This window comes from Phoenix dactylifera, chromosome 4, assembly GCF_051530095.1.
Source record: "Phoenix dactylifera cultivar Ajwa chromosome 4, Ajwa_hap1_PhDact_Kaust_v1.1, whole genome shotgun sequence".
Taxonomy (NCBI): Eukaryota; Viridiplantae; Streptophyta; class Magnoliopsida; order Arecales; family Arecaceae; genus Phoenix; species Phoenix dactylifera.
In genome coordinates this window covers 25,606,742-25,620,383 of record NC_143193.1, presented here as the reverse complement: position 1 = coordinate 25,620,383, position 13,642 = coordinate 25,606,742, and the positions used below count along the sequence as shown (strand labels likewise).

General features: G+C 41.0%; 1 protein-coding gene across 1 annotated transcript in view; it reads right to left on the bottom strand.

Moving 5' to 3' along the window:
• Positions 1-12,765, bottom strand: part of LOC103698096 (chloroplast thylakoid lumen protein) — a 68,609-nt gene extending 55,844 nt beyond the window's left edge. Inside the window, exon 1 of the mRNA XM_039118607.3 lies at positions 12,336-12,765. Coding sequence (XP_038974535.3) covers positions 12,336-12,621 — 286 coding nt within the window. The 5' untranslated portion in view covers positions 12,622-12,765. The remainder of the gene's footprint in view (positions 1-12,335) is intronic.
• Positions 12,766-13,642: the final 877 nt, after the last annotated feature.

The following is a 13,642-nucleotide window of genomic DNA, read 5'->3' as shown; positions in this document are numbered from 1 at the left end:
GAAAAGAGGATTTTTCTTTCATGTTGGCGGCCCTCCTCTTCTCCCTAGAGCTTTTCTTTCATGATGGCGGCCTCTCATCTTCTTCCTTCTTCCATCCACAAGGGCCAAAGAAAAGGGGCAGCAAGCAAGGTTGGTCTTCTTCCTCTTCTTCATCAGCCACATGAAAGAAACCATAGAGAGGAAGGTGTTCCTCTCTTCCCTCCTTCTTCATCCATGGTAAAGGAAAGGCAAGAAAGTGTTTCTTCCTTCTCCTTCTTCTTCCTCTTAGAAGCAATCAAGAGTTGATTGCTTAGAGGAGTTCCAACCATCAAAAGGGATCTCTGCAAGGGAGCTAGCACCCCGGTGAGATCGCAACCTCGATCAATCCAGATCTTCGTGTGGATACCCGTAGAGGCCGAACACTTGTGTGGCTTCAACCGAACCTGATTTTCACGATCATCAAATAGCGGTGAAGATCTACCCGCTCAAAGATAAAGATTTGATCTTTATAATTTTTAATTGTAGATCTGAAAATTAATCAAGTAATTAATTTTAATCCTTTCCTTCAGATTTCATGATCTTCTGAGTTAGAGAACTCAGAATTTTTTTGAAATCTACGTTCCTCGGGACGTTCATGAGATGAACGACCCCGCGCGCGTCTTTCCGCTGCGATCGTCGCAACGTGTGCAGAGGTAACCCGACAGTCATTTGGCTCTTTATTATACAGGTGACTTGAGCAGTTCCCCATTTTCATTATTGGTGCAATATTGAGGATCTCTCTGAAATAAATTGGTCGGTAGAGACTATTGACCGCAAAGTTGCAGCCGTGCATAATAAAGATCACTGTTTCTCAATATTATAATTATAACAAAGAAGAATGGTTCATGAGACAACAGAAAGAAATAATGAAAGAAGAAAAGAAAGAAAGAATGAAGGAATGAAAGAAAGAAAGAAGGAACGAAAGAAAAGGAACAAAAGAAAAAACAAATGATAGAAAGAAGGAAAGAAAGAAAGAAAGAAAGAAATAACGAAATAAAGAAAGAACGAAAGGAAGGAAGGAAGGAAGGAGAAGAAGAATATTTTTGAATAACATGGATTTCATCTTTATATTAATTTATATTTGCACTATTATTTGCATATATTTTTATTGTGTACATCTACAAGTGTTACTTAGGAATACAAATATGGGTAGATAGGCAACAGTTACAAAACGTCCTTGCCTGAATGAGATTTAAATTTTAAAGTGTCCAGCATTACATGCATACATAAAGCCAACATTTTTTATGAATATTAAAATATTATTTTATATTAAAAAATGTTTTTGAGAAAAAATGTTTTATTCAAAATTATTAAAATTTTGTTTAATGACCTTTGGTACATCACTAGCTTGTCTAATGTAAATTTAATCTTTGAATTAATTTATAGTTGCACCTAACTGTTTTCAGAAATTTTGTTCTGTTACATCTGCAAGTATCATGTACGAACACAAACATGGGTATGTCAATGGAAGTTCTGAAACTTCCTATGAGATTCAGATTTTAAAATAGTAACATTAAAAAGATTAAGGATTTGATTTTTTGGAAACCAATAAAACATAAACGCTATTTTCTTAATAGAGATAACAGAAAGTATTAAAGAATTGACAATTTTTCGGAAGTTGGATGAAAGGCCAATTTTTTTAGAATAATTTTCGGGGGTGGGGGGGGGGGGGGGGGGAAGGGGGTGTGGGGGGCATGTAAATCAGCCTCTGCTCATTTGAGTAGTTGGTGGAGCCAGTAGATTATCTATGCTTCTAGTTCTTTATAGTCCTCAAGCATCTCAAAATTCATCAGTGAAAACTTAGCCACAGCTGTTTTCAATCCATTCTAAAAAGGATGCGACTTTCAGCGATGCTTGCTATTGGTCAATATAGAGTCACCTCCACTTACAAATAAGAAAAATTGTTCTTTGTATAATGAAGAGAATGATTTTCACAGATTATTACCAAATGAGGATCAGAAAGTTGGCTGTTGAAATAAAGTTCGTACTACAAGCATTTATAACAGAATTAAAAGGAACATGACATATTACAGGCGTAACTGTTTATGTATCAAAAGACAGAAAGACACAAGTAAAATTCGAGCACAAATCAGTTCATCAGGTGAGTCTGCATTAAGGACAGGTATTTAAGTAAACTAAACAACCACTTTTCTTTGGAAAGTCCATAGGATGTTAGTGCTTTTTATATGAGAATGTTGCATGACTTATATGTGGTGTTTGTTATCTTATGGATGCACTAGTGGAAGAAGATTTCTGTATAGCTAAAAATATACAGGATCTAGGCCCTCATGATATATAGAATAACAAAGGCAGGAATAGAAATTATGTGTAAATATGCCAAATTCAACAACGCAAGTGTTCTCCTCCTGCTGTACTGCTTTCATTGTCTTAACGAAAGTGATTGGTCTCAACTTAAAATATCCTTAAATGGGGGGGCAAGGTGTCGAAGGATGTGGAACAATCCATTGAGATTGAACATCTTTCCTGAAACAACACTGAGCAACAAGTGAAAGACCTTGAAGCGTCAACAGAGGGCAAGGCTGTCAAGTGAACAGAACACTTACAAGTGGTTTGTGCACAATCTCAAATTCTACTTGAAAGGGCTTGCTCAATTAGTAAACAAGTCAAGCTTGAGATTGACCTAGTCCTTCACGTCAGGCTCAATTAAGATCAAAATATAAATTAAATAATTAAATAAATCATATCAGTATACTATTTGAGTTACTATTTTTAAATAATAGTGTTATTTATATTTACCTATTAGATACTAACAAATTTAACGCAATAAGAATGTAATTAGCTGTAAAAAATTGAAACATGATGGCAGAAAATAGATTAAGAAATACATCTGAAAACCCTCACATCTTAACAAATCCCTTGTGTAGTTTGTAAACAACTATATGAGCTTGAATGTAAGAGCTAGTTCAAGCTCTCTTTGATTATAAAACTAGCTGAGCTAGAGGAAAACTAGATTATTCTGCTTGATTATAAAACTAGCTGACCTAGAGCAAAACTAGAGCATGGCCTGCCTTGCTTGAGCTTGGCCTGTTTGGATACTCAAACAGAGGGCACTAAGATAAGAGTCATGCAATGCACAAAAGTAATTAGATCACATGACTTTTTGGAACTATCTAATGAGCATAAATCATCTCACTGAATGTACAGGATTGCAGGGTTTCAACGAGGCAAGTTAAACAAAATTGTATAATTCAGTTTTTCTTTTCTTTTTTTCTTCTTAAGAAAAGCAGAAGCAGGTGTCAAGTGGTTCAGTTGGTAAATCTAATTTTATTCCATCCATCTTAAGTCATTAAACCGCTGACCGGAGACAACTATTGTAAGAACCCGGAACTGGGCCCGGTCCACTCGACCGGCCCAGTCCCAAATCTTGGCCTCACGTGCAACGCACGTGAGGCAACGGGATGGAACCTCCATCCCGAAGAAGAAGGAGGAGCCCTGTTTTAGGGCTTCCTTCTCCTTCCTCTCCTCCTTTGAGCCTACCGAAAGAGAGAGCCGCCGCGCGTAAGGGGGGGAGGGTCTTCTTCGTGTGGCCACCGAGAGAGAGGGAGAGAGAGAGAGAGAGGGAGAGAGGGAGAGAGAGAGGACCCACGGCACCGGGTGGCGGTTGGTCTCCTTCTTCTTTTCCGTCGGAGAGGGGGAGGCGCCGCTCTTCGTCGGGGCTGAGGTAAGAATCTCTCACCTTCTTCTCCTTTTCTTCTGAAGCTTGGCCACGATGTGTGGTGGGTTGGGGCCGGCCGATCGCCGGATTTGGCTCCAAAACGGCTGCCCTAGCCGTCGGCGTGTTCGCCGCCGCCAGTCGCCGGGGGTGGCCGGGCTTGCTCCGCCACCTCCTGCTGCTGCCAAGGCCAGCCACCGCGGCCGCCTTGGGTCCGACCGAGAGGGAAGAAGAAGAGGGGGCTGGGGCTCATGGGTCCCCTGTCTCGCCGAAGAAGAAGAGGGGATTCGGGAGAAGAAGGGAAAAGAAAAAAAAAAAAAAAAGAAAGAAGAAGGGAAAAAGAAAAGAAAAGAAAAAGAAAAGAAAAGAAAAGGAAAAAGAAAAAAAAAATAAATAACTAAAAGGAGGGTGGTTTACGGGTATGAACCCGGATCCGAACCCGAACCCGGGGTGCTAGACACTTCGGCAGGGTCGGCCCTGGGAGAATGTTAAAATTTAGATTTTATATATATATATTGTGATGAATTTTAAAAGAAAATATGGTTTTTGAATATTAGGTGCTGCGAGGAATTTGCAGAATTAATTGGATTTGTTGTGGATCGCGTTCGCAAGGTAAGTGATGTAACCTCTTTCCTAGATTTATCGGCAAAGTAAATATCTGTTTTACGAATCGAATTATTTGTGATTATGAATTTGATGCGTGGATTATATGTATATTTTTAGAATATTGTATGACTCTGATTGGACGTATTTGCTTCTGGTTGAATTGTATTTAATTGCTCTGACATTGTATTTTTCGGCTTGAAACAATGAACATAATGTAAGAAAAGATAATGACTTGAGATAGATTCAGACTTGCAGTCGAGCTATGTTGAGGACCCTGCCAATGGGGGCTAATACATTGGTACCGCAAGAAGAATAGTCGGTGATATGACCCTGCCACAGGGAACATGTGGTCATAGTCCTTGGCTGTTGAGTTGAATCTGGTAAATTGAAAGAGGTTAAGATATGAACGATATTTGGTTTTGACACTGTATGTTTTTATAACTGAAATATGAAATAGAGAACTAATTGAACTATCGACCTGGCTATGTTGAGGACCCCGCCAATGGGGGCAGATACGTTGGCAATTGATTGTCCTGAAGGACTCACCGCAAGAAGATTAGTCGGTGTTGATGACCCTGCCACAGGGAACATGTGGTCATAGTCCAGGATCGACAAGATGAATTGAATATGTGAAAGAATCTTGAAACCGCGAAAAGAATCTTATGAATTGAAAAAATATTTGACTTATACTTTGGAACTGCATATCTATTTATTTTCCACATATTATTGCTTGATTTATCTAGCTAGGGTGTTCATTACTTACTGGGCTGTCTAGCTCATTATACCCTCTCTTATTGTTTTACAGATTTCGAGAACTAGTCTATTGGGGATTCAAATTGGGAGAGCGACTAGAAGGATTGTGGCACAAGTTATCTTAGATTAGGGTTATTTAAGTTGATTTGTTATTATGGACATTTATTACGATTGGTGGACTTTTATTATTTTAAGAACTAGGTTTCTGCATGTTGGTAAATAATTATTCCGCTGCATATTTAGACTTGTGAGACATTATGACTTGAGTTAGTCAATGGAATAAGATTCCAATTTATTCTATTAAATTATTTTGGAAATTTATAATTGAGGTGTTTGGTTTAGATGCCTTGCATGCTCGTGGGGAGAGTTTCCTACGGGTGTGCGGCGGTTGGCGCGACCCCCGGCCCGCGATCTCGGGACGGGGGCGTGACAACTCAAATGGTATCAGAGCGGACCCGGCCCATAACCTATGTGAACTAGGGGACACTGCAGCACGGATCCATTGGGGCTGACTACGGGCCAATCGTGGTGCTTGTGATTAGATTTGAATAGATATGAACCCTTAGCTTGACGAGGATGTCAGGGCTTGAACGGGAAGAGTATGTGAGGACCCGTGCAGGCGTGTGTTTAGTCCCACATCGGTTATTCGCTGGGTAGATCTTGGGTATTTATACAGGATCAAGGAACCCAAATAGTAACTTCCGGCTAGCCATTTTGGGTGAGATCTTGGGTTGTTACAAATGGAATCCGAGGAAAATTCACAGAACTAGCCAAATTTGTTCCGAAATTGGTAGAGGATGAGCAAGACCGAGTGCACAAGTTTGAGATGGGATTGAAGACTGAAATTAGGAAGCAAGTGGTACCCTATGAGTTGACTACCTATGCAGCTGTGGTGAATAAAGCTTTAATCATTGAAAGGGAAGTCAACGAAGCTTTTGCTGAAAGAGAAAGAAACCAAAAGAAAAGAAACAGACCTGCTGAATTTAAAGGGGGAAACAAGAATTTCAAGAATCCAGCTCAGAAGCCAAATAAAGATAGAAATCCCAAAAATGAGAATGAAAAGTGTTCAAGATGTGGCGGTAATCATGAATTTGCAAATTGTCCCTGGGTTACAGGTTCTTGTTTTCATTGCGGACAGAAAGGTCATAAAATTGCAGATTGCCCACAAAAAAACGAGATTAAATCTACGCAGACAATGGAAGGAAGCCAGAGGCCAAAGACTCAAGGAAGGGTGTTCGCACTTACACAGCAGGATGCACAAGCTTCTAATGCAGTGGTGACAGGTACTATTCCCGTATTCGATATTTATGCTTATGTCCTATTTGATCCGGGTGCCACACATTCATTCATATCCTCTAGCTTTATCAAAACACATAATATATTGTGTGAATCTATGACCACTAAGTTCTATGTGGAGACGCCAGTAGGTGGTATGTTGAGCACTGATGTTATATGCAAGGCATGCAAAATTGAAATAATAGATAGGGAGTTACCTGTGGATCTAATTGTACTTGATATGCGGGATTTTGATGTCATTCTGGGGATGGATTGGCTTGCTACCTATCATGCCTCAGTGGACTGTCATGGCAAGAGGGTAAATTTCCAAATTTCGGAGGAACCGGCATTCAGTTTCTGTGGGAACCAGGGAACTGCTTTTCCTCATATTATCTCGGCTTTGCAAGCTGGACGAATGTTAAGGAAAGGATGCACAGGTTATCTGGCCTCAGTAATTGATATACAACAAGATGAACTAAAGATAGAGGATATTCCTATAGCGAATGAATTTTCGGACGTCTTTTCCGAGGAGTTATCAGGATTGCCACCGGACAGAGAAATTGAATTCACTATTGATCTTGTACCCGGTTCAGGTCCGATTTCTAAAGCTCCTTATCGAATGGCCCCAGCTGAATTAAAAGAATTGAAAGATCAGTTGCAAGATTTACTGGACAAGGGTTTTATACGACCTAGTGTGTCACCTTGGGGAGCTCCAGTGCTCTTTATGAAAAAGAAAGATGGAAGCATGAGACTCTGCATTGACTATAGAGAATTGAATAAAGTTACTATAAAGAACAAGTACCCTTTGCCTCGAATAGATGATTTATTTGACCAGTTGCAAGGTGCACATGTTTTCTCTAAGATTGATCTCCGCACAGGATATCATCAGCTAAAGATCAAAGCGGAAGATGTACCCAAGACTGCATTCAGAACTCATTATGGACATTATAAATTCTTGGTGATGCCTTTTGGATTGACGAATGCCCCAGCAGCTTTCATGGACTTAATGAACAGAATATTTAAATCTTTTCTAGATCAATTTGTGGTGGTGTTCATAGATGACATTTTAATTTATTCAAAAGGAAAAGAAGAACATGAGGAACATTTACGAAGCGTACTTCAACTCTTAAGAAGGGAGAAGCTCTATGCTAAATTAAAGAAGTGTGAGTTTTGGTTGAATGAGATATCGTTTTTGGGGCATATCATATCCGGAGATGGGATTTCTATGGATCCAGCAAAAGTGGAAGCTGTAGTACAGTGGAACAGGCCTACTAATGTTTCTGAGATTCGCAGCTTTCTAGGAATGGCAGGCTATTACAGACGATTTATGGAAGGATTTTCCTCTATAGCTATACCTTTGACTCGTTTAACTCAAAAAGGAGTTAAGTTTGAATGGACTGAAGAATGTGAACGAGGCTTTCAGGAATTAAAGAGGCGATTGGTTACAGCACCTATTCTTACTATACCTACAGTTGATGATGGATTCACAATTTATAGTGATGCTTCAAGGAAGGGACTCGGCTGTGTTTTGATGCAGCATGGTAAGGTAGTAGCCTATGCCTCTAGACAATTAAAATCTTATGAGCAAAATTATCCTACTCATGATTTGGAGTTAGCAGCTGTGATTTTTGCTCTCAAGATTTGGAGACATCATCTTTACGGAGTACGATGCGAGGTGTTTACAGATCACAAAAGTTTGAAATATATATTTACCCAGAAGGAATTGAATTTGAGACAAAGAAGATGGCTGGAACTGTTGAAGGACTATGATCTAACGATAAATTATCACCCTGGAAAAGCTAACATTGTTGCAGATGCCTTGAGCAGAAAGTCAATAGGAAATATGGCTACTTTGATTACTAGCCAACTACAAATTTTGGAAGATGTGAGGAAACTTGAACTAGAAATCCGAGTATCTAGCACAAGGACTCAACTGGCTTATATGCAGGTTCAGCCGACACTCATAGAGAGGATCAAGACAGCTCAGGGTAATGACCAGCAGTTATTGAAGATTCGGAAGTCGATAGAAGCAGGAGATATATCTGAATTCAGGATTCATGAGGACGGATCTTTGAGGTATCGGAATAGAATTTGTGTACCTATGGATTTAGTAATCAAACAGGAAATTCTTAAAGAAGCCCATCAGTCTGGATATACAGTGCACCCAGGAGGAACTAAGATGTATAGAGATTTAAAGGAATTGTATTGGTGGAACAACATGAAAAGAGAAATTGCTCAATTCGTGGCACAATGTCTAGTATGTCAGCAGGTTAAAGCTGAACACCAAAGACCTGCAGGACCGCTTCAGCCTCTTGACATTCCAATATGGAAGTGGGAACAAATTTCTATGGATTTTGTGACAGGACTGCCAAAGACTCCCAGTTCTAATGATGCAGTATGGGTGATAGTGGATAGGCTAACCAAATCGGCACACTTTTTACCTATCAAAGTGGGGTTCGGTCTGGAAAGGCTAGCTAAATTATACATTAAAGAAATTGTGAGACTGCACGGTATTCCAGTATCCATTGTGTCGGATCGAGATACTAGATTTGTATCACAATTTTGGAAAAGCTTGCATAAGGCTTTGGGGACAAAATTATGTTTTAGTACTGCCTTTCACCCTCAGACCGATGGTCAGTCTGAGAGGACCATTCAGATTCTCGAGGATATGTTGAGAGCTTGCGTCATAGATATGGAGGGTTCTTGGGATGAGCATCTACCTCTGATAGAATTTGCATATAACAACAGTTATCAGAGTAGCATACAGATGGCGCCTTATGAAGCTTTATACGGAAGAAAACGTCGTTCGCCAATTTGTTGGGATGATATTGGTGAACGAAAATTATTGGGCCCTGAACTTGTACAACAGACAGTTGAGAAAATTCAGCTAATCAGAGATCGCCTTCGGACTGCACAAAGTAGACAGAAGAGTTATGCGGATAATAGAAGACGAGAATTAGAATTTCAAGTTGGTGACTATGTATTTCTTAAAATATCACCTACAAAGGGAGTTGCAAGATTCGGCATTCGAGGAAAATTGAATCCCAGATTTGTTGGTCCATTCGAGATCTTAGAAAGAATTGGTAAGGTGGCTTACAGACTTGCCCTGCCGCCTTCTCTGGCTGGTGTACACGATGTTTTCCATGTTTCGATGTTGAAGAAATATATACCGGACCCAAGTAATGTCACGGAGCTTGAGCCTATACAAGTTAGAGAAGATCTATCATATAAGGAGCATCCAGTGCGGATAGTGGACAGAAAAGATCAAGTTTTGAGACACCGTGTTATACCTTATGTCAAGGTGCAGTGGAGCCATCATACAGAAAGAGAAGCTACCTGAGAACTGGAAGATGAGATGAAGCAGAAATACCCTCAACTTTTTGAAACTGTAGGTACGGAAATTTCGGGGACGAAATTTTCTTTTTAGGAGGGTGGGATGTAAGAACCCGGAACTGGGCCCGGTCCACTCGACCGGCCCAGTCCCAAATCTTGGCCTCACGTGCAACGCACGTGAGGCAACGGGATGGAACCTCCATCCCGAAGAAGAAGGAGGAGCCCTGTTTTAGGGCTTCCTTCTCCTTCCTCTCCTCCTTTGAGCCTACCGAAAGAGAGAGCCGCCGCGCGTAAGGGGAGGAGGGTCTTCTTCGTGTGGCCACCGAGAGAGAGGGAGAGAGAGAGAGAGAGGGAGAGAGGGAGAGAGAGAGGATCCACGGCACCGGGTGGCGGGTGGTCTCCTTCTTCTTTTCCGTCGGAGAGGGGGAGGCGCCGCTCTTCGTCGGGGCTGAGGTAAGAATCTCTCACCTTCTCCTTTTCTTCTGAAGCTTGGCCACGATGTGTGGTGGGTTGGGGCCGGCCGATCGCCGGATTTGGCTCCAAAACGGCTGCCCTAGCCGTCGGCGTGTTCGCCGCCGCCAGTCGCCGGGGTGGCCGGGCTTGCTCCGCCACCTCCTGCTGCTGCCAAGGCCAGCCACCGCGGCCGCCTTGCGTCCGACCGAGAGGGAAGAAGAAGAGGGGGCGGGGGCTCACGGGTCCCCTGTCTCGCCGAAGAAGAAGAGGGGATTCGGGAGAAGAAGGGAAAAGAAAAAAAAAAAAAGAAAGAAGAAGGGGAAAAGAAAAGAAAAGAAAAAGAAAAGAAAAGAAAAGGAAAAAGAAAAAAAAAAGAATAAATAACTAAAAGGAGGGTGGTTTACGGGTATGAACCCGGATCCGAACCCGAACTCGGGGTGCTAGACACTTCGGCAGGGTTGGCCCTGGGAGAATGTTAAAATTTAGGTTTTATATATATATATTGTGATGAATTTTAAAAGAAAATATGGTTTTTGAATATTAGGTGCTGCGAGGGATTTGCAGAATTAATTGGATTTGTTGTGGATCGCGTTCGCAAGGTAAGTGATGTAACCTCTTTCCTAGATTTATCGGCAAAGTAAATATCTGTTTTACGAATCGAATTATTTGTGATTACGAATTTGATGCGTGGATTATATGTATATTTTTAGAATATTGTATGACTCTGATTGGACGTATTTGCTTCTGGTTGAATTGTATTTAATTGCTCTGACATTGTATTTTTCGGCTTGAAACAATGAACATAATGTAAGAAAAGATAATGACTTGAGATAGATTCAGACTTGCAGTCGAGCTATGTTGAGGACCCTGCCAATGGGGGCTAATACATTGGTACCGCAAGAAGAATAGTCGGTGATATGACCCTGCCATAGGGAACATGTGGTCATAGTCCTTGGCTGTTGAGTTGAATCTAGTAAATTGAAAGAGGTTAAGATATGAACGATATTTGGTTTTGACACTGTATGTTTTTATAACTTAAATATGAAATAGAGAACTAATTGAACTATCGACCTGGCTATGTTGAGGACCCCACCAATGGGGGCAGATACGTTGGCAATTGATTGTCCTGAAGGACTCACCGCAAGAAGATTAGTCGGTGTTGATGACCCTGCCACAGGGAACATGTGGTCATAGTCCAGGATCGACAAAATGAATTGAATATGTGAAAGAATCTTGAAACCGCGAAAAGAATCTTATGAATTTAAGAAATATTTGACTTATACTTTGGAACTGCATATCTATTTATTTTCCACATATTATTGCTTGATTTATCTAGCTAGGGTGTTCATTACTTACTGGGCTGTCTAGCTCATTATACCCTCTCTTGTTGTTTTACAGATTTCGAGAACTAGTCTATTGGGGATTCAAATTGGGAGAGCGACTAGAAGGATTGTGGCACAAGTTATCTTAGATTAGGGTTATTTAAGTTGATTTGTTATTATGGACATTTATTACGATTGGTGGACTTTTATTATTTTAAGAACTAGGTTTCTGCATGTTGGTAAATGATTATTCCGCTGCATAATTAGACTTGTGAGACATTATGACTTGAGTTAGTCAATGGAATAAGATTCCAATTTATTCTGCTAAATTATTTTGGAAATTTATAATTGAGGTGTTTGGTTTAGATGCCTTGCATGCTCGTGGGGAGAGTTTCCTACGGGTGTGCGGCGGTTGGCGCGACCCCCGGCCCGTGATCTCGGGACGGGGGCGTGACAACTATCATACGAATCTAATTAGCTGCGTAAAATTTCCAAAGATGTGAGTTATGCGATGATTTATGGCCATCCAGAACGAAAATATAACCATAAAATCAACACTGCGATTTTTTATCCAATATCGTTGTCTTTTCTTTATCTGCTGTTCGAATAGAAGAACCAGTGGTCACTGGACCGTAGCATTCGCATGACCTATGAAATGCTATAATGGAATTCATATGCTAGTGATAAATTTGAAAAATGAACTGGCTTAGCTAGACATTCCCCTGGTAGTGTGATGCGGTTATTATTGTAAATATACCCTTAAAACCCGGCCTATACTACTCCATTGTTTAGATGGTTTGAACAGTGTCGTAAAACAAGGCCTCAAATACAGGGTTGGACAAAAGAAGCAAAATGATTTGAAATGGCAGTCCTGCAAAAGGGAGGGGTCAAGAAAGAAGAACCTGTTTCCTTATCGGAGGAGCTGATGACGCCTTGCCTTTGGAGCCTCTTCTTTCTGTCCTTCTTCACCCTCTCCAGGAGCTCCTCATCGTCGTCCGCCTCCAAGATGGCAGCCCTGGAAGGATTCGCAAGGACGGAGAGGGTGAGAGCCGTGAGACCGACGGAAAGGCCGTGGCGCCTGCTTAAAGGAACGGGTGGAGGTGCCTTTGCAATGGGCTTGGACTTTGAAGTAACAGTACTTGGTGTTGGAGGAGCGCATGAGGCAGCGGGAGTCCAAGCCCTTATCATTGTTGTATCTTTCGCCGGGATGAGGATGAAGATGATGATGCCTGAAGAAACGAACCATGAGTCCACCGACGGGTGGTTGCAAGGAAATCGTTGGCACCATAAGGATAGGATAGGGTTCTGGTAGTGGATAGGATCAGGTGAGAATCAAGTCATTTTGGCAGTGACTCTCATCATGCGGTGGGAGGATTCCGACGGCTGTGATTCTCAGGGGTGTATAAATGAAGAGAATCTTAGAGCTGTCACTCCAAATCTTGAACTCGTACCTATTTCTGATCGTGATGGTTGTGTTAGGTTTGAACCATGTGGACCCTAAAAAATTAATTTTGATGACATAAGATATTTAAATAAAAAATATACTTATCATTTTTTTTTTTTTGGGGTATACTTGAATGTTTAAAAAAAACACTAAGAAAAAAAGCCTTCAATAACTTTTAAATGAAGATTAATTATTCAAAGTTTTACACAAAGAAACTCAACTCCAAAAATACCTTGAAGCAACTCTCGATTGCTCACATGCAAATACAGAAAATTCCGATTTGGATTATCTTAAGAGTCGACTCTTAGATTACAATGAGTCGACCTTAATACACTAATATAGACTGATACGTCTTCACAAGTCAACTCCCACAGATCACGAGTTGACCTAGAGCAGTCTCAGAAAACAGACAGATTGCTATAAATTTCATCATATTAGCGAGTCGACACATGAAAAATACGAGCTGATTCTAGTCGGACAAGAGTCAATCCCCCAAAGCAAATAAGTCGATCCTTAAATGGCAATAGAAAAAAGACAAAGAATAGTAAAATTCGGTCGGTTGGACAGTCGACCCCTGAAGAGAACGAGTCGACCTCTAAACAAAAAATGTTGACTCCATAATGGTCGTAGAAGAAAGACAAAGTGCCGCAAAAACAGCAGCTAGTTTGAGTCTACCCCCGAAGATCATGAGTCGACTCTTCGAGATCATAAATCGACCCTAAAAATGTCGAGTCGACTCCTCTGCGTCTGACAACACTAATGACT